Here is a 23,621-nt window from a genome sequence, read left to right as displayed (position 1 = left end):
CCGCCCCAGGATTCTAGGGGGCAGGTTTGCAGTCACCCCAGCTTTGGGGACCCCTTCCCTTGCTTGGTCTGGGGTGTGTGTGTGTTCGGAAGGGCCGAGGCACCTGCCAGGTGCACCTGCCACGCCCATGTGTCATCCCTGAGGGAGGAGGGAGGGGCTCAGATAAAAGAGGAAGAGCCAGTGACGAAAACGTTGGATTTTTATTACGTTTCATTACAAAGGATGCAAAGGTACAAAGACAAAAGCGGCCACGCCAGAGGATGGGGCAGGGACGGCCGAGTGTGCCCTGAGCCGCCTGCCCCCGCCCGCTGTGGCTGCCCACAATCATGGCCCACGGGATGTCCGTGGCAGAGTATACATGCTGGGGTTGGGGGAGAGCCAGCCTGGGCACAGAGGGGCACAGGCGGGAACAGGGCTCGGACTGGCGGGTTTGCATATATCAGTGGGGCCGCCCAGCCCCTCGGGGGCAGTTTCCTACTCAGGGGCATGGCAGGGCCAGTGGACTTTGGCTGCCAAAGCCCTCCTTCCCCAGGCCTGCTGGCCAAGGCCATGGCTAAGTCCCCTTGTCCCTGATGGGCAGGAGGTCAGAAGTGCTTGATGGCTGGGCTGGGCAAGGGTTGCCCCCAAATTCCAGAACACTTCAAGATGGGGGCCACCCCTGGACCCCAACACATGCCACCTGTCCCTGGCTTCTGGGGATGGGGTGCTGGCCAGGAGCCCAGAAGGTGGACAGAGCCTCTGGAATCATCAAAGCCAGCACCCCAAGGCCCAGCCCCTGCCCCCCATCCTGCCCAGGAGGAGCCAGGGCCCTGAGACCTGCAGGTCTGAGAAAGTGACAGGAGAGAAACTGAGGCTCGGGTCACGAGGCACTCGTTCCTGCCCCACCCATGCCCTTTGGAGCTCCCCAGCACCCAGGCCTGGGGGTACAACTTACTCCACCTCCTGCTCCCAGGGGAGAACAGTGTCTGTGGCCAGTGGGGGTGGGTGGACACCTGTGCCACACGGAAGGGTATGGGGTGCCTGACCCCTGCCTGGTCAGGACCCTGGAAGGCCAAGGGCCACAGGGAACAGGACACTCAGGTGGAGCTGGCTGCGGAACATCCCAGGGACCAAATCACACGCCGCAAGACCCCCCAGGAAATGGAGGCCCCTGGTCCATGGCGAATGGGGATAGAGAGAGACCCAGGTGTCCATGTAGCCCAGGCAGGCCTCCCAGGGTGAGGGGCCGAGTCTTGCCCCTGCTCTTAGGCTGTGTAGGGAAGGCTCTGGCGCCCGCACACCCTGACCCAGAGCACCACACGCAGGTGACGGGCCAGGCCCAGGGGCACATCTGTGCCATCGGCTTTGTGGCCCTTGTTCTGAGAGCCCTTGCGTCCCACCCCCACAGGGAGGGCCCCTCGGCCTCTGAGACGGCTCCATCAGGACCCAGTGAAGGTGACGGGAGCTGCTGTTTTCAGGGCGAGGCGACAGAGGACCCCTGAATACTGCTGGACCTCACTCTGCCAGTCTATCCCTGGTTGGAGGGCTCCTTGGAAATACAGAAAACTCAGGAAGCAGATCGCAGCCTGAGTTTGGAAGGATGTTTGGTTAAAAAACAGCTCAAGGCCCACCTAACAGGGGCACCAGAGCCCCCTCTAGGGACAGGTCCCGCTGAGCCTGATCAGGCCTGGGATGCTGGGCAGAAGAGGCTCACACCTGTAGCCCCAGAACTTTGGGAGGTCGAGGAGGGAGGATTGCTTGAGCCCAGGAGTCCAAGACCAGCCTGGGCAACACAGCAAGACCCCATCTCTAAAAAAATAAAATAGAAGCCACCCTGCCTTGCCCCCCATGGGCCTGTCCCACCTGACTGGGCTCAGGCAAGGTCCCAGCTCACAGCCCCCAAGCTTGACATCCAAGCCCCAGCAGGAGGGATGGATGGACATGGGAGGCCCTCCTGGCTAAGGGTCCTCCTGTGAGCTCGGCCCCCTGAAGAAATCAGGCCAAATACACCAATGCCAACACTCTCCTACCCAGAGCCGAAAACGCACAAGCAGGGCCCTGACGGGGGCAAAGAACCCTCTTCTCTGGAGGACACAGAGAGAGGCTGAGCTCGGGCTACACCCTCTGCCTGCCAGACTCGCCACCCTGGGGAGTGACGTCAGCGAAACAGGCAGGTGGGGATGCCATGCTCTCAGGAGGGAGAGCCCTGGCCAAACTTCACCGTAGGGGACTGGTGTGCCCAGTGGAGGGTCTGCGGAAGCCATGAGCACACGGGTGGGTGGGGAGAGCAGCCTCTGACTCAGCGTAGACCAAGCACACAGGCGGCAGGTCAATGTACATGCCGCAGCCCCCCACATGGGCCTGCCCCTCAGGAAGTGGCTCATCAAATCACAGTATTTTCACATCACAAAGCAAAAGGTTGATTTCCTTAAGCTGTCTTTTTTCAGAAAGTCTTGGCAATTCAAGAATATGTAGTAGTGATATTTAAAAAAAAAAACACACACGTACACACACACAAAAGGCCATGGGAGGCCCGCCCAGGTCCAGGAGGGGCATGAACCCTTTTGGAACGCGGGGATGCCTGGCTGCTGGCTCCTGGCTGGGCCCTGGGGACCTGAATGGGCCCCACTTTCCCTGGCAAGCTTGGACCTTGGTCCACCAGGTTCTCATTGGAAAAAGAACTCCATAACGGACCAAGGTTGTCACGTTAACACAATGTCACTGTGAATCTGGCTTCACGATGCTGGAAATGGGCCACGGGCCTGGGATGCTCCGAGGTGGGCATCCCTCCTCTCCTATCTGTCTACACCAAAGACCAGGGGACAAGTAGCGGTGCCCACCGGAGGCTGGACAGACGGGGAATGAGGGCTGATGAGGTTTCCTAGCGTGGTCCTCAAGGCCTTGTTTTGAAAACCGCATCCAGGCGGGTTGCTTGTAATTTTATTAAGGCCATTTTTTAAAAAGTCCCACATACAAGTTTAATGGTAATCAAACTCCCCTATGTACATGTAGTTTTTCTTAAAAAAAAAAAAAAAAGTCCCCGCTGTCTGCCCCCGGCCTCCGTCATGGTAAGAGAAAGTGACCTTGACCTGGACAGACCGACACTCTGCCCCCGCCATACCTTGGAACAAGACGGCAGCAGGAGCAACATGACCAGGGAGCCTTCTCCTATGAGTGGCCACTTGGCTGCTCAGACACATGCCAAAGGCGTTGCCGGGGAAAGAGAGGGAGGGATAGTCGCTAGGATCAAACCCAGCTCTCGAGGACAGAAGCCAGGGTGCCCAGGACCCCAGTGAAAGCGGCGGCCATAACACCACAAATAAACGGACTCAACAGAAGGCGCTGGCCTGGCAGGCAGGAGCGAGCGAGAGCTGCAATGCAGTTTTGGGGGGATCAGAACAGCGGTTCCTATTCCAAGGAGAACAGCAGAAAACAAAGCTAACCCCGATGCCTCCTTCACAGGGCCCGTGGTATGGAGGGTTCAGGACGGCTCCCAAGGACCCTGTCACCCTGGTCTTGGAGGTGCTCCTGAAACTAAAACGCACACTGCTGTGTGTCTCCAAGTCCACCTGACATGACCCTGAGCTGCCAAGAAGGGGTGGCCGGCAGACCACACTGCCCAAAAGAGGGGGCATGGGCTGGGAGCCAGAGGGTCGGGTGGGGAGGGGATGAAATGCCAGCTCCACCCAGGTTCTCAGGGAGGACCGTGCTCCTCATCTCGGGGACCCTCGCTCCCTGCCAGTCCCCCACACTCTTGGAGCAGAGAGGTCTCAGCTGCCACTGGTCGTGGCGTCTTCACACACACACTCTAAGGACTAGCAGGCACCTCTGGGAGAGGCCAGCAGGGCTGGGTCTTCGAGAGACCATCAATAAAAGGTGAGGCCCCTTCCCGGAAGTCTGTTATGTGGCCCTGGCAGAGGCACCTCTGCCTACCATGAGCTCCTGACAAGTCCCTGCCCGCCAACCAGCCCTTTCGTTTTGAGATAACTTGGGGTGAAACCCAAAAGCTGGACACACTGCTTAGACTCAGGCGGGTGACGGGCTGCTTTGGGGCGCGTGGCCTCCATTTCCAGTTAGCTTAAAAAATAGGTAAAGTTGGATTTCTGAAATAAAAACATGCTCTCAGGCAAGTGTTGGCTTAAAAAGTTAAGCCACTCATCTACAACCAAAATGTAAATAGAAACTAAAAGGAAAACAAAACACACAATGAAACTCCCCTGGCCACCTCTCCCTGTACCTTAAATTAACAGCATCTATGACAGGACCGGTGACCACAGTGCGGGACAGGAGGGGCCACGGGTTGTAAAGCCCCAAGAGGTAACCCCTGTCTCGGCGTGCGACCCCTCACGGGGCCTTCCGGTCACTTCCCGGCAAAGGTGGCCACCAGTGGGCCTGCCTGGGGTGAGGCAGGGCTTGGAGGGGATGGAGACAGGGCGAGGAGGGTCGTGCGGGGTCCGCCGCCCTGCATGCTCTGTCCACTTTGCGCCTGCCCTGGTGGACACCAGGGCTCTGTGTGTGCTCAGAAATATAAAAGACAGCCGTCAAAATAGTGTTTATTTCACTTTGCGTCTGCCCCGCGCTCTGGCGCCTCCTCCCTGGGGCGGCGTGGGGCTCACTCTCTACCTGACCACGGGCTGGGGATGGCGGATGGGTCGGGGGACCAGGAACTGAGGAAGGCAGTGAGAGCTGGACAAACAGTCGGAAAATGCGCCACGGCCCACAGCCCTGGTGGACCATGCGTGCCCCTCCCCTGAGCCTGCCTGCCACGCCGGGAGCTGACACTTCCCGCATCTTACAGGGGACGGCTCAGGCCCCAGGGCTGGGGGCGAGGGAGCCAGTGCAGGGAGGGTCTGCAGGGGTGGGGGGCTCACAGCCTCCGATCCCAGCCCAGCCCCGGGCAGGCAGGTGGGTGGATGGCCCAGCTCGCGGCCTCGCGATTGGGCTTCGCGGGAGGTGGACAACCGGGGGCGGGCTGGCGGGGGGCGCTTGGCGGCATTGCAAGCTCAGAATCACAAGCTCGGCCGTTGGCGAGGGACGGAGCGTGGCCGTCCCCGGGCTGGGGAGGCGCCGTCGGGACGGCTGAGCGGCAGGGTGCCGGCGTGCCCGCTCACAGGCGGTCCATCCGGAAGGTGTCCTCGGTGGCTGGGTCGGCCAGAACCATGTCGGGGTCGTTGAGCATGTGCAGTCCGTCGAGGGTCAGGGGGTCGATCTTGAGTTCGTCCAGGGGAAACTGGCTGTCGGAGTCAAAGCTGACGTCGCCGACCCCGGCCAGAGAGCTGGTCAGTTCTTTAGAGAGGCTGGGGGGGGACTCTCCTGTCACTGGGGGGTGGGGTGGGGACAAAAGGCACTGCTTAGCCTTGGCTCCATCGCTCGCATCCGTGGGTTGGACCAGGCATGCCTGCTGGGCAACTCTGTCCCCTGGGTATGCTGGCAATGTCTGGGGACATTCTGGCTGTCATGACTGGGGAAGGGGACGCTACTGGCACACGAGATGCTGCTCAGCACCCTACAGTGCCTGGACCCCAGACACCAGTCTGGCCCCAGATGTCAGGAGCACCAAGGAGAAGCCTCGGGCCAAGGGCTGTGTCACTGACACACATCAGTGTGACCTGGTGGGGACAGGGACCTCCCTGGCTCTGCCATGAGGTCTCCTCGGCATGAGTCACTGAGAAGTAGGCTGGGGTGACTGAGTGGACCCAGCTGCTGCTAGGGCTGGAGGGAATTCTCGGTTCCCCACAAAGACCCGGGTTCAAACCTAGGCTTCCACCTGTACTCAGTTTCCAGGTCTGAGAAATGGGTCTGAAAGGCCCTGTCTTTCTGGGCTGTTGAGGCCATTGCGGGGGTGAGATTCTCAGATTCTTCTCCTGAGTCCGAGGCTGGCACGTCCACCCTTGAATTTCTTGCCAACGGCTTCCTACACCCACGGGGTGGGAACGAGGTGCTGGATTCTGCACTCAGAGCCCAGGCCACAGTGGGTGGCACTAAATACGGACACTTCCGGTTTGGAAGAGGCCAGTGAGGACTGCTCGGGGGGTTGGGAGGCATCACCCTCAATCCAGCAGCCCTGGCTCATAAGGGAATCACCTTCTTTAGCAGGGAGACCAGCTCTGGGTGGCCATAGGAAGGTCTGGGTTCTGTGCTAGATGGAGTCGGGTCTTCCTGACATGTGCCATGCAGGATGGGGCTGGCTCGTCCCCAGGAGCCCAGGCGCCGGCTCAGACTGCTTGGGTGCGGTTGTCACGGTGCATCACGGCCCTGACCTGTTAGCTGGCTGCCCGGGCTGGGCTCACCAGGCAGGGCCCACCCCACGGCCGTCCCTGACCCTGGTGCACATTCAGGTCCGGGGCCTGGGCAGTGGACATTGTGTACCCGACTGCTTGACCTTTACCCGGGCTGCGCGGCCACACAGGAGGCTGCCGAGAGGCGAGAGTGACCATCTCTGTCCTATGCACGGGACATCTGGTCCAGGGGTGTCTCCCTGGCCTGGCCCGAAGCCCAGGAATGAGTCAAATTTGGGGGAGAGGGAATGTGGCCTCCTCGGGCCCCCACCAAGCTTGGGTCATAGCCCTGGTCCTATCAACCCTCATGCTGCGGGGCAGCAGTCTCTGGCTGTCTCCGCATGGGCTGAGGCCCCTCGGGGCGCCGCACACCTGCCCCCGGCCTGGCCTCACCTGTGAGGATGATGTTGGGGATGCCACTGTGGCTGGCGTATCCCAGCTGCTGCGAGTCCGGCAGGCTCCCGTGGCTGCCCGTGAGGCCCATCATGGCCGCCTGCGAGTAGTTGAGTGTGGAGCCGGGGCTGTACAGGCTGCTGGAGCTGATGGCGTTCTCCATCATGTTGAACTGCTCCAGCTGGGAAGGGAGGCACACCAGGCTGTGAGGGCCACCACGGGCCTGCCCGGTTGGCCACCCCAGGCCCCTGGCTGCTGTGGCTGGCCTGCCCACAGCTGGGGACGATGTCCCTGCAGGATGCCCGGCACCCAGGCTGCCAAGCACGAGCCCCGCTCCGCCCGCCACCTGGGGCCTCCCCGCCACCCTGGAGGCTGGCTGGATGAATGGATGAATGGATGAGCAAGTGAGTGAGCAGCTCCAGGCTGCCACCAAGCCCCCTGGATGTCCCCGATCCTGGCCTCCACGAAAAGCCAGCAAAACCTCCCGGCAAACCCGCGTGCACAGTCCATGCCTAGGCGCCGCGTCCATAGCCACGGTCCCATCCCTGTCTGGCCCGGCGTTCGCTGCCTGCCCCTCCTCACCCTCTGCCCTTGGCCTCCACTCTGTGGGCAGGCACAGATGCCAGGGGAGGCAGCGCTAGGCCACCCCTGCCGGGGACTCAGCCTCTGTAGCCTGCAGATGGGACAGGGTGGGGACCAAGGGGCAAAGCTGTGGGGCAGGCAGGGGCCCCCCGAGCATGCGCAGCTCTGACTCGCAAGGCCCAGGTCCCAGCAAGGGTCCCAGCGAGCATCTGTCCTGGGCACCAGCCGACTGGCGGCCTGGGCGCCCGCTCACCTGGTGGGACAGAGCATTGGCCTGCCTGGCTGCCATCTGCTGCTCATAGTACGCGTCCCCAAACACGCTGCCCAGTGTGGAAGTGTGCTGCAGACAGAAGAGAGGCCTGCTGTGGTCACGGCCCAAGGCCAGGCAGGAAGTCGGCACCTCCCAAGCCCAGCTGGAAGACAAGAGGCCTCTGGAACCTCCCAGATGGTGCCTGGGATGGCAGAAGGCTATGATGCTTATTTTAGGGTTCCAGAAGTACCCCCCCAATCCTGGATGACTTTTTTCCACCACCTGATCCTGGGAGGCCTCTGCACCCCGAAACCCCCTTCCCAAGGCCCCATCCCCATCTCCTCTCCTCAAGCCGGGCTAAGGGAGCCTCCATTTCCATCATAGGGAAGTTGGGGGCCACAGGGATGAGGAACTCCCACCCAACAGGCCCCAGAGGAGAACCTGTCACCAGGGCCAAGGCAGGAAGTGCCCAGACGTTACATTCAGGACCAAAAGTGCACTTGGTGACTCCTGACAGGAGACAAAGGACAGGATGCAGGCCACGTACATGGACAGGATGGGCGTGCAGAGCCAGCCACCAGCTGAGAGAGCACAGGACAGGCACAGGGAGAGCCCCTGCCCAGGGCTGCCGGCCTGCAGGACCTGGAGCCCTACTCCTGCTATCCAAGGCCAGCAGGGCTCTCAGAGGCAGGGGGACAGGGGCTGTCCCTGTGACAGGAGCAGGGGGCTAGCGGAACTTACAGGTGGTGGAGACGCTAGAAAGGAGGCACCCGGAGCCCCTGCCCAAGAGATGGTGGGATGAGGCCTGGGTGGGGTGTGGAGGCGAGGAGATGGTGGCTGTGGACGAGGCCTCGGGAGCCGCAGCTGCAGTGTGACCTTGCGGCTGCAGGAGGCCTGGCAGCATCCCAGGGGCTGGGAGCTCTGGCTGGTATCCCCAGGAAGCCACTGTCCCCCAGCCATTCTCAGAGCTACAGCATAAGGCATGTGCCCTTCAAGGCATCCAGGTGAATGTCTCTATAGACCCAAGGCCCTGGCCCTCTCCCCTGGAACTCCCCATCTGAGCTTTGCTCTAGAGCGATCTCCTTTGTTCCAGGAAGATCCCAACGCCTTAGCTTCTGGCCTCAATCCCAGAGAGGGGCCGGCCATAAACCCACCGGCTGCTCCTGGTGGTCAGTGGGCAGACAGCAGAGACAAACATGCTCATCCTGGGGCAAGAGGGCTTGTGAGGTTGGACATCCCACTCAAACGCCAGGGAAGAGGTAAAAAGGTAAGCCAAGGAAGGGAAGGCCAACCCACGTGGCAAAAATGCTATCTTGGCCCTAAAAATCAACGGTTTTGGGTTTTGGAAACAAGGACTGCAAGCTTGTGGCTTGGTTTGCCCAAGGCGAGGGAGGCAGGCAATAGGTAATGTCCTGGCTGCTGTAGAGCTGGTCCAAAGCTGGGTCTGTCCTGGGGCTCAGGGTGTAGGGTGGGCCCTGGCTTCCGGGACAGCACCTGATCCTGTCCCTGTGGGCTTGGGCTCAAAAAGACCTGGCATATGCGGGGGAACACAGGCTGAGGCTTCCCTGTGAGGCTGCCATGAGGGCTTGCCAGAAAGGTGAGCTTGAAGTTGGGAGAAAGCCACAAACCGGACCAAATGGTAGCTGCCTGCGGCCCAGGGCCTTGCTGGGGTGCACACAGTGCCTACTCGAGGCAGGGCACAGCAGGTGTGGGGTGGTCTGGGCCTGTGGGATCGATGGGTGAGTCCTTGGAGACACAGTGCAGAGGGAAGGCAGGTCTGGCCTCCACCTAGAACGATCTGCTCCTGAGAGCCCCATCCTGATGTCCCCACACCTCCAAGAGCCGCCTGCCTCCCGCACCAGCGCACGACGGACACCAGACACACAGACGTGGGCTCGACAACACCGCCACCTGCTCGCTGCCTGGCAAACTAACCCGCTTTGGCTTGGGGCCCAAAAATTCACCAGACGTACTGGTGACTCTCTCCTGAGAGAAACTGGCTTCACCCCTAATTCCTGTCCTGTCTCACACGCAAGAGGGACCTCACTCAGGAACCAGCCCCCGTTGGGCTGCCCACCTGCGACAGGCCCCACCTGCCGCTTCTCCAGCGCCCCCAGCGCCATCCCCAACAGCACCACACGACGAGACCAGACACGCTGCCAGAGCCCGAGAGCTCAGAGAGCCAGTGTGGACAGACTGAGCGTGCGCAGACACCAGGCTGACCCCCATGCCTCCCCGAGACCACTGCTGCCCCCCACTTCGCCTCCAGAACACAGGGCTACACGCAGTGATCCCAGACAGCCCTTGCCTGATGGGGCAGATGTCCCTACACACGTGTGAGAGCTGGAGATGGGGGCAGAGGGGCTTCGCTGTCCTTGTCTGTGGCACTCACAGTTTGCCCTGGGACAAGGGAGCCCAACCTCAGCCCTGGAGGGGCGACTCTTCTATCTAGCTGGGAAGTAGGACGAGAGCATCCCCTCTACCAGGGACAGGGATGGCTTCAGCACCCGGGGCACAGCAGTGGCTGCTAGGGGCTTCTCAGCTCGGTGAAATTGTGGGGATGAGATGGTCCCAAGATAGTGGAGTTCTGGGGAGGCTCTGCTACCAGGGTAAAAAAAGCTGGGGGCTGGATGTTGGCCTTGTGGATACCCCTTTTCCTGGACACATGTTCTAGATGGAATGTGGGGTCTACTGGCCACACCTGATGTCTAAGCACAACACGAGCAGGCTGAGTGGGGAACCAGGCTGGCCGCTCCCACCGGCCAGGCAGAACGGAGGGGCATTCCGAGGAACCTGAACCTGGGAGGGGCTGGGGCATCCGCGAGCCACGGTCCTATGGTGCTGGGCGCAGCAGGAAAACCCAGGGCTGATGGGTGAGGTCTGAGGCCGGCCTCAGTCTCCCGTCTGTGGAATGGGGACAAGGGCCCTGAGACACTGCAGAGTGGCTCAGAGAAACCTCCTGGGCCAGTGGTTCTGGAGAAACACAGCTGCCTATGGGGTGAAGGGGAAAGCAGGGCCGAAGAGTCAGCGCCTTCCCTGCGGGCCGGCCAGCCATCTCAGTTGCGCCCCCAAATCGGGGGAGCCCCCAAAGCTCCAGCTCACTCTCCGGGTGGCACACTGGGTGTGGAGGGCATCGCCCCTGGGCCACTCAATGCGGACATCCAGGCAGGGCCACAGCCATCGCTAATGTCACTAATGTACATGAGGCACCCTTGTCACCCCCACCTAGTAGTATTCAGCAGAGGCAGGCCCTGGTGGCTCCTGGGAAGGGGCCTGTGGGGTTCCTGCCCTGGTGCAGCCTGGTGGGTGCACAGCTCAGGTCTGATGGCGTGGACGGGATGAGATGCATGAGGACATGCATGAGGACAGACAGCGGGCAGGGAACACACGGGGCATGAACAAGACGAGCGTTGGTGCCCGCAGGCCAAGGGGGAGGCGACGCCCCTTACTTGCGGGGAGCTCCCCGGGGAGAAGCCTTGATTGGAGACTGGCGAGGTGGGAGACTGGTTGGCCGGGGAGCCGGCGCTAGTGCGGTACTGCTGTAGAGCCGGCGCCTGCGATGACAGACAGGTCAGCACGCCGCAGCCCAGCTGCCCCAAGCCCGGGCTCCAGTCCCTACTTCCTGGGAGCAGCCTGATCAGCCCCCAGGCAGGTCCCCCCACCCCTCACACCTTGGTGATGTCGCCACCCCACTGGTAGGCAGAGGAGCCTGGGCACCTGCAGGAAAGGTGGGTCCCTGAGACCTCGGGGGAGCCGCCCCCAAACCCAGCTTCCGAGGAAGGAACGGTGTGGAGGGTGGAGAACTGCCCTCCTTCCTAGAGCTACAGGAGGGTGATCAGAGGGTTGGCCCTGACTCAGCAGGCTCAGACCCAGATAGCAACGCGTGCACTCTCATGCATGCACACCGACACAGAGACACACCCACGTGCACACATATCCGCACTAGAATATATATACCCACGCATGCACACCCACACAGACACATGCACACACATCCACGCACATATGGACACCCCCACATACGTACACATATCCACACATGAATGTACATACCCACGCATGCACACCCACACATGCACACACGTCTACCCACACCTACAAATGCACACACGTGCATACATCCACACACAAATGTACATACCCACAAATGCACACATGCACACATCCGCACAAATGTACACACCACACATGCACACATACCCACACACAAATGTCCATACATCCACAAATGTCCACACACCCACAAATGTACATACCCACGCATGCACACATGCACACACATCCACATGCATGCACACCCATGCAGGTGCACACCACATACACTTGCACCCACCCACTTGTGCACACCCACAACCCACACACACACAGCCTCACGGGCAGGGAAAATCCAAGGCTGGGCAGGTGGGTGCTGCCTCCTATTCCCGGCTCTCCCTCACTGTGTGCCCTGGGCAGGTCCTCTGCCTCTCTAAGCCCCCAAGTCTGCAGCCCATCGGTCTGGCCCGTCTCTAAGGGTGGGGACTGAGTGAAGGCCATCTTGCTAGCAGCCCAGGCTCCCAGCACGGGGCAGCCAAGTCACTATCCCTGCCCTACTGCATAACCTGGGTTATGCCGTCTGAGACCTGCAAGGGGCAGCCACTTCCTCCACCTGCTCGAGGGACCAAAGGCCCGGGCATCTCACTGCTATGACCCAGACCTTTCAGAGAGGCAGGCTGGGCCAGGCCAGGCCCTGGATTCAGACCATACTCTGGTCCTGGCACGGCCCAGCCATGCTGTGTGCCTGCAGACAATTTGCCTGACCTGTCTGAGCTGGTCACTGAATGAGGCCCAGCCTGACCAGTCCAGGGCCTATAACTGCTGTCTCCCCCATGTCCTTGGTGGCACTTTCTGGGCAGTGTGGGGTAGGGCTTGAGTCCAGGTGGGGTGGGGTGGGGCAGGGCGGTGGGTGGCAGTGAGCTCTCCTGTGTGGGTGACAAGTGCCAGCACTGTTACTTAGGGATGACTGACTTGAAGTGGGGGCAGGAAGCCGTCTTTCTTGTGGGGGGTGCTGGGCATAGACAACCTGACCTAAGAGCCCTAGAGGGTCGTCCCTGCACCTGGCCCAGACACCCTGTGCCTCCAACACCACCCAGCTCCAAGGTGAGGCCCCACCTTGGGAGCCTCCCCCAGGACCTGCTGTGTTTCCACCAAAGGAAAGACTTGGGCACTTTCCCATCCGGGGTCCCTGGGTGGTACCCTCCGAGAGGTCAGAGCAGCTCTACCTGTAGGCTCACCCGCCTGCCCCACCCCGCTCAGGGGGCTGTTCTTTGCAGAGCACACAAATTTTTGGAGGACATTTAGCCTGCGGCTGGCAGCCGGGTCAAGTGGGAGGACTCGTGCCCCAAACACAGGTCCCTGTTTCTCTGGATGTGGCCCCATGCAGCTGTTTCCCATCCAGCCCGCACCACTGGAGCAAGCAGGTGGTCTGCAGAGTCAGGAAGATTTGTGGGTATGGGGTCAAAGCCCAGCCCTGTCTGCCTGAGCTGGCCCTGAGCAGAAAGTCCAATGGTCTGAGCTGTAGCCCCCAGCCCTGGGCCCCAGGCTCTGTGCCCAGTGGGCTGCCGCCTCTCAGACTGGCCTCGCCTTTCCTTCCCTGATGAGCTTACGTCACCCCTGGCCCCCAGCCTGCGCCCCGGCCCTGAGAATGCTGTACTCTTCTTGCCTCCAAGGAAGCCTGGCTTTGGATGGGAGAGGTCAGACAGGCCAAGAGGGGGTGCTCGGCAGTTAAACATGGGGTGGCCCACCTTGGGTGGAGTCTGGGGCCAGCCACCTGCTCATGACTCAGTTTCTCCATCTCTACAGGGAGTGACAGTCTCAGTTTGATTCCAAGGGTAGCCCCGTGGAGGGCTGGGCCCGGGCAGCGTTCACTGGGGTCCTGACCCCTGGCCCATGCAGCAGGTAACCTGACTGTTCTGCAGCCCCCGGGCTGTCCTCACAAGACCCCCAGCCAGGCCCCGAGGGCCCCCACCCTGGGCTTACCGAGGCGATGTCGATCCCCATCGACGGCTGGCCAGGGTTCTCTGGGGGGGACTGGGGGAGAGAGGACGGTACCGTGACCGCAAGTGGGGGCGGCTGTGGCCCACGAGTCAGGCTGGCGCTGGGCAACAGGGGGCCACCAGGGGGCAGGCGGACAGGCGCCTGTGGGGGTGGCGGGGGTGGTGGCTGCTGGGACGCGGGCGGAGGAGGCGGCGGGGGCTGGGGCTGTGGCGGTGGCTGCTGGGAGCCCGCCTGGGTGAAGAAGGCGTAGGGCAGCTGCTGCTCCAGAGACAGGGCGTCCATGGCTACGGCCTGCAGGAGAGGAGAGCGTCAAGCAGGGCGGGTCCTGGTTGTCAGTGCCTGGTCCCCTCAGGCCCCCACAGCCTGGCATGCTCAGCAGGTGGGGTGGAAGTGCCTGTGATCATGGACAGCCACTGGGCTCAGTGCTCCTCACGATGAGGAAGCCCAGGCTAGAGAGGGTGGGCCTCACCCAGGGCCCCAGGGGTCAGCTGGAGCTGTGCAGGACCTGACCTCCTCCAGCTTGTTGCGCCTGCACCCATACTACATGCCGTGCAGCTCAGGCCGCTCCACCAGCTGCAGGGCAAGCCCAGGATGGCCATCCCTGGTGGCTCAGTGAGCAGCCAGCTCCCAGCCCCTGTGGGTGCCGCGGGGGAACCTCAAGTGATCTACCTGCCTCGGCCTCCCAAAGCCTTGCCCACCCTGGGGATGCTGGAGAGGATGGGGTTGCTGGAGATACCAGCATGGCCCCTCACCAAGGGCTGGCTCAGGCCTTCACAGAGCTGGAAAGAGGAAAATCAATGAGAGGGAAGTGTGTGACGCTGGCTGTCTGGGTGGAAACTCACAGCCAGGTGCTACCAAGCTGACAGTCCTTGGGGAAGGTAGGGTCCCTGCCCTCTAAGAAAGGCTGAGTGTGCTCAGGAGCTATGGGACAAAAACCGCTTAGCAGGATGCCCGGCCTCTGAGGACCAGTGGGTCATTTGTGAAGGGAAAAGAGTTTCCAGATAGAGGGAAGGGGCAGGTGTCAGATTAAGACAGCCTAGCTCATAAAGTGGCTGAAGACACAGCTGCCAGGAGCCAGCGCCCACAGCTCTGTCTGGATCTCGATCTGAATAAGACAACTTTGTAAGCAGACAGGGGACATGAGGGCCGAGGGGCGGGGAGAAATGGAGTTCGGGCCGGGCATTGCCAGGTACCAAGGAACTACCATTAACTTGGTTGTAGGTGAACAATGCCACTGTGGTTACGTTAAAAACAAACAAGCAGCAGGTGCGGTGGCTCACACCTGCAATCCCAGCACTTCGGGAAGCTGAGGTGGGGTGATCACTTGAAGTCGGGGGTTTGAGACCAGCCTGGTCAACATGGTGAAACTCTGTCTCTACTGAAAATACAAAAATTAGCTGGGCGTGGTAGGCACATGCCTGTAATCCCAGCTACTTGGGAGGCTGGCACAAAAATTGCTTGAACCTGGGAGGCAGAGGCTATAGGAGAGCCAAGAGCACGCTACTGCACTCCAATTTGGGCGACAGAGTGAGACTCTGTCTCAAAAAAATAAAATTAAATTAAAATAAAAAAATAAAAAAAAATTTTTAAATGTCAAAGTTCTGTTAGGGTTTTTTTGTTTTGTTTTTAAAAAGACAAAATGGATAAATTTCTAGAAATGCACAAATGACCAAAACTTACTCAAGAAAAAACAGAAAACCTGAATAGCCTTATAACAAGGAGATGAGATTGGAAACTTCCCAACAGATTTGAGCTAAGACACAGGGGGCTGCACTGCTGAATTTTACTAAACCCTTTTTTTTTTTTTTCTTTTTTAAGACATGGGATCTCACTATGTTCCCCAGGCTGGACTCAAACTCCTGGGCTCAAGCAATCCCTACTTCAGCCTCCCAAGTACCTGGGACTACAGGAATTTACCATTACACAAGCCCAATTTTACCAAACATTTAAAGAGGAATTAAAAATGCTTCCAAAAAATAGAAGAGAAGTGAACATTCCTAACTCATTCTATGAAGCTGCACTGATTAGGTAAAAAAGAAGGAAGACTCAAATTACTAAAATCAGAAAATGAAAATGGGAACTTTGCTACCAATTTTATGTGAATAAAAAGGATTACAAGGCCAGGTGTGGTGGCTCACGCCTATAGTCCCAGCACTTTGGGAGGCCGAGGTGGGCAGATTGCATGAGGCCAAGAGTTCGAGACCAGCCTTGCCAACATGGCAAACCCCATCTCTATTATTTATTTATTTATTTATTTATTTTTGAGACGGAGTCTTGCTCAGTCACCCAGGCTGGAGTGCGGTGGCGCGATCTCGGCTCACTGCAAGCTCCGCCTCCCGGGTTCTCGCCATTCTCCTGCCTCAGCCTCCCAAGTAGCTGGGACTACAGGCGCCCGCCACTACACCCGGCTAGTTTTTTGTATTTTTAGTAGAGATGGGGTTTCACCGTGTTAGACAGGATGGTCTCGATCTCCCGACCTCGTGATCCGCCCATCTCGGCCTCCCAAAGTGCTGGGATTACAGGCTTGAGCCACTGTGCCCGGCCTATTTATTTTTTTAAATTAGCTGGGCGTGGTGATGGGCGCCCGTAATCCCAGCTACACAGGTGGCTGAGGCACAAGAATTGCTTGAACTTGGGAGGCGGTGGTTGCAATGAACCAAGATCACGCCACTGCACTCCACCCTGGGTGACAGAGCAAGACTCTGTCTCAAAACTTTTTTAAAAAAGGGATTACAGCCAGGTGCAGTGGCTTACATCTGCAATCCCAGCACTTTTGGAGGCCAAGGCAGGCGGATCACTTGGGGTCAGGAGTTCGAGACCAGCCTGGCTGGCATGGTGAAACCCCATCTCTACTAAAAATTAAAAAAAAAAAAAAAATTAGCCGGGCGTGGTGCCTGTAGTCCCAGCTACCTGGGAGGGTGAAGCAGGTGAATGGTTTGAGCCCAGGAGGCAAGGCTGCAGTGAGCTGAGATCGTGCCACAGAACTCCAGCCTGGGCTACAGAGCAAGACTTTGTCTCAAAAAAAAAAAAAAAAAGGGATTGCAAAAGAGTATTATGAACAATTTTCTGCCATCAAGTTGGATAGCAAAGACGAAATGGACAAATTCCGAGACACATACAAACTACCCAGAAAAGTAGATAAGCAAATACAGCAAATTGAAAAATCAAAAGCTAAGCTCTTGAGTCTTTTTTTTTTTTGAAATAGGGTCTCACTCTGTCTCCCAGGGTAGAATGCAGTGGTGTGATCATGGCTCACTGCAGCCTCCACCTCCTGGGTTCAAGTGATCCTCTCATCTTAGCCTCCCTAGTAGCTGGGAACACAGGCACACACCACCATGCCCGGCTAATTTTTTGTATTTTTGTAGAGATAGGGTTTCACCATGTTGGCCAGGCTGGGCTTGAACTCCTGACCTCAAGTGATCCACCCACCTCAGCCTCCCAAAGTGCTGGGATTACAGGCGTGAGCCATGGCGCCCGGCCTGAAAATATGATAACAATTAGAAGTGTTGGGAGCATTCTCAAGGTTTCAGGGCCTCCTGGAAGGAGCAGGAGGCCTGCCAAGAGGTAGACCCAGGGGTCCACCTTTCCCTTTCCCCCTCCCACTTGCCCTCGCACCTGAGTGATGGGTGACAACGGGGACAGGGTGGGCGATGCCTGCTGACGCCTCGCCTCTGTGCTCAGGGAAAGGGGGCTGACACCAGCTGGGCGGTGCTGTGGAGAGGAGCCAGGTGTGCTCATCCCTGGAAAGGAAGTGGGAGGGAGGGAGAGTGGGTGTGAGACTGATGACTGAGAAAGGGCTGCTTACACACCCACAGTCACACTGCATGGGAATAGCTTAACTGCTCAGACAGAAGCCCGTGGGCATGTCCCAACTGCCAAACCTGGGCACCCCCTGAAGGCCCTGATCCCTAACCCAGGGGTCCCACAGTCCTGCATAGTCTGTTCTTCCTTCCACGAAGCGGGTGTCTCACAGCCAGCCAACCAGCACGTCCCCATCTCTGGAGCATACAATTGGCCCCCAGATGGACATGTGACCAGGCTGGCCCAATGAGAGTCTTCCCAGGGACTTTGGATGGAATTCCAGGAAGGGCTGTCTGAAGCCGTGCGTGGGGCATCCTGTGGCGAGGGGAGGAGCTAGCTGAAGGGCTATGGGGGAGAGGCAGCATCTGAGCTTGCTTCCCACTTTTAGGAGACAATAAATGTCTTTTTTTTCTTTTGGTTGAAAATGGCTTGGGCTGTGGTTAGCTTCAAGCCAGCAAGTCCTGCCCAATGCTGTGGTTTTGTCCACTGCCTCATGGATCTTGCCCTCCTTTGGTGAATGTGTCCATTCCTGTAGCTGCTTCTCTTGGCCCCCAGACCTGAGCACCTGCTGTCCCCCATGTCCCACATCTCCTTTCTCCTCCCCCGACCTGGCGCATTCCCCGAGCTGCAGTGCCACCCGTCAGGCTGCCTGAACTAAAGAACGTCACTCCTCAACATCCTTCCCCCTCTCTGCCCTAGGGTCTGACACATTCATTCCTGCTGGAAGTCCTGCCAGGGGCTGCCTCATCACCCCTTCCCTCACCCCGGCCCCAGAGGCCCTTGCCCTGAGCAACCAAATCCTTGGATTCTGCTGCAGTGATGGAGCTGGGTGAGGACAAGTTCAACGTGGCAGTAGCTGGGGCTGGTTGGGTTATCGTGGGCACCATGCCAGATAGGCAACAGGTCCCTCAATGACAGGAGGAGCCCTGGGGGCCTGGCCTGACCCCCATCCATCCTGGAGACTCGGTTTCCTGGCTGGTGAGATGGCGACGATAACCGCCGCCCTCTCTGGTTCAAAGTGAGGCCCTGGTGAGGTCAGGAGCAGGCTCTGAAGAGCGTCTGGCCTGCAGTCAAGGCGGGGGTGAAGCCGCCTGACTCACCCCGGTAGATCTGAGCACCAGATTAACCTTGTTCCGGCAGATGAGACGGCGGGTGAGTGGGCCCACGGAACACACCCGACAAGCGCCGAGGGGAGATGACAGACAGCCTTGTCCGTGCCTAGGGCAGCTGCTCACCGGGGCGAGCTTGGTCACGCCTGCACTTCCCCTCGGACGCCCTGGCAGCTCTGCTTGGCTGCGCGTGTGGGAGGAAGCTTGGTGCTGTCGACTGCTCCCCAGGCAGCAAGCGCCCTTTGCAGACCCTGGCGTCCAGGGAGGCATCAACAGATGCCTGGGCGAGAGGATCTGGGGGAAGCCTGCTCAGAGCACACTCAGAGTCATGACCCTGGGCCACTCCCTCATCTTCTCCTGAGTATCCACCACTTCGTGCATCCAGCAGGCCAAGAGATGCTCAGTGCCCAGGTCAGAAGCAGAGGTCGGGCTCGGTACAAAAGTAGGGGCAGATGTCAGGAGTGTGTGAGGGTATGGATGTGGGACGATAGGGGCGGGTGGGGCCTGAGGCAAACTGGAGCACTGTGGCCCATCTTGAGGTGCAGGACATTGTTCATGGTCACTGGGCTCTCTGATTCTTCAAGAGCAGCCAGAAATTTGGTGTTCTACTGGCACTCCCCTGGTTTTTTTTTTTTTTTTTTTTTTTTGAGACAGAGTCTTGGTCTGTCGCCCAGGCTGGGGTGCAGTGGCACAATCTCGGCTCACTGCAACCTCCACCTCCTGGGTTCACGCCATTCTCCTGCCTCAGCCTCCCGAGCAGCTGGGACTATAGGCGCTCGCCACTACGCCCGGCTAATTTTTTGTATTCTTTAGTAGAGACGGGGTTTCACTGTGTTAGCCAGGATGGTCTCGATGTCCTGACCTTGTGATCCGCCCGCCTCGGCCTCCCAAAGTGCTGGGATTACAGGCGTGAGCCACCGCGCCCGGCCACTCCCCTGGTTTTTTAATGTTGATTCTAAGTACAGTCACGCATCACTTAACAATGGGGGTGACTTCTGAGAAATGCATTGTCCAGCAATTTCATGGCTGTGCATGAGGATCACAGAGCAACTTACACAAACCTGGATGGCAGAGCCTCTGCACACCTCAGCCAGATGGTAGGGCCCTTGTTCCCAGGCTACAAACCTGTACAGGGTGAGTGTCCTGAATACCGTTGGCCAGGCGCAGTGGCTCACGCCTGTAATCCCAACACTTTGGGAGGCCGGGGCAGGCTGAGGGCAGGAGTTTGAGATCGGCCTGGCCAATGTGGTGAAACCCCATCTCTATTAAAAATACAAAAATTAGCCAGGCACGGTGGCGGGCACCTGTACTCCCAGCTACTCGGGAGGCTGAGGCAGGAGAATTGCTTGGACCCGGGAAGCGAAGGCTGCAGTGAGCCGAGATCACATCACTGCAATCCAGCCTGGGTAACAGAGTGAGATTTTGTCTCCAAAAAAAAAAAACAAACAAACCGTAGGCGACTGTAGCACAATGGTAAGGACTTGTGTGTCTTGTGTGTCTAAGCCTAGAAAAGGAGCAGTAAGACATGGCATTATACTCTGATGGGGCCACTGCTGAATATGTGGTTTGCTGTTGTCTGAAACGTCGAGATGTGGCCTGTGGCCATATCACAGATGCACAACTGCGGGCCTACAAGAAACATATTATGGGGTGGATTGGGCCGTTGGGCTGCCAGTCTCTAACGTCTGCCCTGAATACAAGGGGGTTTTTAATCTTCCACTGGCTACAAAGTGAGCTCTCGACCACCCCTAGAGAGGCCAGTTGGCCCAGGATGGCGGACGGGCGCCTTGCTGTTGAATTCCTGTTGGCAACCTGGCTCACCTTTGGGAACAGGCGCAGAGCCAGCTGGAGGGGAAGTCTGGGGCGGGCAGGGAGAGCTGCCAGGGGAGGGCGGGCCAGGTGGCAGGGCCCGCCTGGACTCAAAGCTGGGCCAGGAAGGAGAAGCCAGGGCCTGCCCTCCTCCTGCACTCTGGGAAGCAGCCAGGGATACGGGAAATGTAGATGGAGCCAAGGGGGGTACTGTCTCCCCAGCCACAAAGGCCTCTTCCTTTCCGAGGAGCTCACGTTCCGACTGGCGGGTGGGCTTCGGGGAAGGGAGGGGGCCACCTTCGTGTGTGCCAGGGGCCGGCAGCTCGGCTTGATTTAAAAGGCGCCCAGAAAGCAAAGCCCCTGCCAGGCGAGCTGCTTGGGCGGCAGGTTCACAAACAACCCAACACATGTCAGGCATTACCGGGCCGCTCCGGCCAGCACCGGCTCCGCCTTCCACATGTGTTGTGTGTTTCCTTGCACTTGTTTAGACTGGGCGCCGGCTGGAGATGCGCGGCTCCTGGGCGGGCGCTGGGGACTTGCCAAGGACCCTCCAGCGGGAAGGGGGCTATGTGCTCTGGTGGCCGTGAGGAGATGTGAGGAGAAAAGCAGGGGTTGGGAGATGGCGGCTTCTATGGAGGGCAGAGGTACCTGCAGCCCCAGCGCTGGCCTTTGGCTTTCTGGTTCCGCGCAAGTGCGTTTGGATGCTGCCTGCCTGGCCCTGTCTATCTGGAGACAATGAACAGGGCTCCTCCGAATCGGCTGTGTTTTCTGGGCCTTCTCTGGTGCCCTCTGTCCAGTGGCAGAGCCCCTCGGGCCCAGGGCCCAGGTGTGGGAGTCAGAACACAGCCTTGATGCGCTCGGGCTGGGGCCCTGTCCCCTCTTCACTGTTCTGGTCCCCATGCCCTCCTCCAAAATACCCAGGAACATTCACGGCACCCTCCACACCCCTTGCCTGCCCCTGGCCCTGCTGGCACCAAAGCCAAGAGTGCCTCCAGGCTCCTCCCTCTCCTTCACTCCCTGCACCAACCCGGCTCGCAGGCTGGCCAATTTCACCCTGGAGTCTCCCAGCAGAGCCCCCGATTGGGGTGCTGTCCTGCTCCAGCGGCCACCCCTCCCAACAGCTCCTTCTTCCAGGGCAGCCAGGGGGATTCTGCCAGTTACAAATGTAAGCATGTGATTGTCTCATGGAAAGTCCTGCCTGGTGCTGCCTTCCCAGCCTGCGGCAGAGGCAGGATGGGCTGTGGACTGGGCCGGGGCCGGTTCATTCTGCAGCTCTGGGGCAGGACAGAGCACAGCGAGGTGGCGTGTGTTACCCCCACCCCTAGTGCATCCCCCTGCCTGTCCCACCCCCTGGGGCTAGTTGGAGCCACGCCATTTCTCCTCCTTGGAAGCCAGGTGCCTGCCACCCCCGGGATGCAGGTCACACACTGCACAGCCAACGGGGGACACAGGCAACAGCTAAGGATGGAGCAGCAACGTGGGCCAGGGCAGGGGTACAGGAAAGCAATGTGGCAGGAGAGGCCAGGGCTGGAATGGCCTTGCCAAACGGACTAGCTCTGAACGGGGCAGGGCAGGGGAGGGAGGGAGGCCTGCGGCCGCCTGGAGGGGAAGAACTACATGTGCAGAGAGGCCCTGAGGTGGGGCTGGGGCTAAGGTCAGAGGGTGGAGGGTGGGCCAGGGTGGACATCCCAGGCCCTGGAGGCCTCAGGCTTTCACTGAAAGGGAGCTAGGGGCTGTGCAATGTCCCAAGCAGAGGAAGCCATGGCTGGTGGCTGTTCTGGGTGGAGAGGGGGTTGGGGGCCTGGGGAGAGGGGCCAGGTTAGGCCAGGTCCTGAGGGCGGAACCGACAGGATACGCTGACAATGGGCCAGGTCCAGGTCTGGAAAAGGACAGAGGAGTTGGGGGGACACCTCTGCAATCAGTGTAGCCACAGAAGGGGGGTCCCGGGGGAAGCAGGGCAGCAGCAGTGCCAGGAGCTACTGGGACGGGCGAGGGGCCTGTGCGACGTCCCTGTGGATGTGGCTGAGGAAGAAAGGAGTGTGGAGCTGGAGACAGGGGTGGGAGTGGGGAGACTGGGGTGTGACAAGCAGGTGGTCGCTGTCAGATGTCGGGTGGAGGAAGCAGGTCAGGCCTGATCCCGCCCCCCAATGAGGGGCTGGGGGCAAGGAGGGGCGGAGGGAAGGCGTAGCCCACCCCAGCTGGGTTAAAACCCCCAGGGCTCCCCTCCTGGACTCCCGAAAGCACCATCACACACCCTCAAACCCACTGTCTGGTGTCTGGGGGCACCACACGCTCCTTTCTACCAGGCCTGCACTCAGGCCCCACCCCTACCTGGGATGCCTGTGCCCGCTGGGTCAGCCTGTTGGCCACCCCCCAGCCCTCTCCCCCATGCCCTGGTGTTTGGGACAGGACCCTGCCAAGTCATCCTGCAGATGCCCGTGTTGTCTGCACGAGCTGGTGCTCTGTCTGAGGGCAGAGTGTTCCTGCCTTACCCTGGCCGGTGCCGCCGATGCCCAGGTGCGTCAGGTTGGCTGCGAGGTTGCCGGTGCTGCTGGAGCTGCTCAGTGCGGGGAAGGTGGGCTCCTCGGGGTCCAGCGGGGTCGGGAGCGGGGAAGGGAAGTGGATGTTGGTCAGGTCGGGCAGGGAGCCCCCTGTGTTGTGGGTGGCAGGGATCAGGGCTGTAGTGTTTTCCTGGTCGGCGGATGGGAAGATGCTGGGGAAAGGCCAGAGGGAGGCAGGAATGAGCTCGTGCGGCAGGGCTGGTCGGGGGGCAGGGGGCTGGTGGGAGAAAATCAGCAGTGCAAAAGGGCACTCCCCATCAGGTGCTGTGTGCTTGGGAAACCACTGTCGGCTAGCACCTGGCTGGGACCTTGGAAAGCAGCCTATCACCCGGTGGGGACAGTGGGGGCCCGGGGGCAACAACTTCCCTGAACCCAGGAGAGGGTATCATCCCTGGAAATGATGTGCCTGAGGGGTGGGCATGTGGGGGCTCTGTCACTGGCCTCCGGTCACATGGTGTCCCTCTTGCAGGGACTTGCAACCTCAAGAGAGTGGACGGAATGCCCCAGGGTGGACGGAGCAGCACAGCAGCTGCGGTGTGCGGTGGGGGGCCCTGTGGAGACTTACTTGATTCCGGGGACCTCACAGGACTTGGGCCTGGACCCCGTCTGAAAGAGAAGACAGCAGAGCCTGAGCCCTGGGGCACGCCCTGTGGGGCCCTCCTCTTGGGCACTGGGCCTCCTTGAAACGGCTGATATTCCCACAAACCCCAGAGATGCACCATGGGAACCAGGCTTGTTGGGGCCACAGAGACCTGCAGATGGAGGACAGGGGCACTCCCCAGGGTGGAGGGGCGGGCCCCAGACATGCCCAGGGTGAAGCCAAGAG

General features: G+C 59.7%; 1 protein-coding gene across 21 annotated transcripts in view; it reads right to left on the bottom strand.

Moving 5' to 3' along the window:
* Nucleotides 1-181: 181 nt before the first annotated feature.
* CRTC1 (CREB regulated transcription coactivator 1) overlaps nt 182-23,621 on the bottom strand; it is a 100,717-nt gene continuing 77,277 nt past the window's right edge. For 7 of the 21 annotated variants that reach the window (XM_045380584.3, XM_045380586.3, XM_074026430.1 and 4 more), the window contains 7 exons: nt 23,361-23,401; nt 22,727-22,947; nt 17,131-17,255; nt 13,498-13,806; nt 10,932-11,036; nt 6,651-6,831; nt 182-5,298 (listed from right to left, as the gene is read on the bottom strand). In XM_045380584.3, the coding sequence (XP_045236519.1) occupies nt 5,087-5,298; nt 6,651-6,831; nt 10,932-11,036; nt 13,498-13,806; nt 17,131-17,255; nt 22,727-22,947; nt 23,361-23,401 (1,194 nt within the window). In that variant the 3' untranslated portion in view covers nt 182-5,086. Of the gene's footprint in view, nt 5,299-6,650; nt 6,832-7,485; nt 7,573-10,931; nt 11,037-13,497; nt 13,807-17,130; nt 17,256-22,726; nt 22,948-23,360; nt 23,402-23,621 lie in introns of all 21 variants that reach the window. The other 14 variants (XM_045380582.3, XM_045380583.3, XM_074026428.1 and 11 more) reach the window with 3 other exon arrangements.

This window comes from Macaca fascicularis, chromosome 19, assembly GCF_037993035.2.
Source record: "Macaca fascicularis isolate 582-1 chromosome 19, T2T-MFA8v1.1".
Lineage (NCBI taxonomy): Eukaryota > Metazoa > Chordata > Mammalia > Primates > Cercopithecidae > Macaca > Macaca fascicularis.
This window is presented reverse-complemented; position numbering and strand designations above follow the sequence as displayed.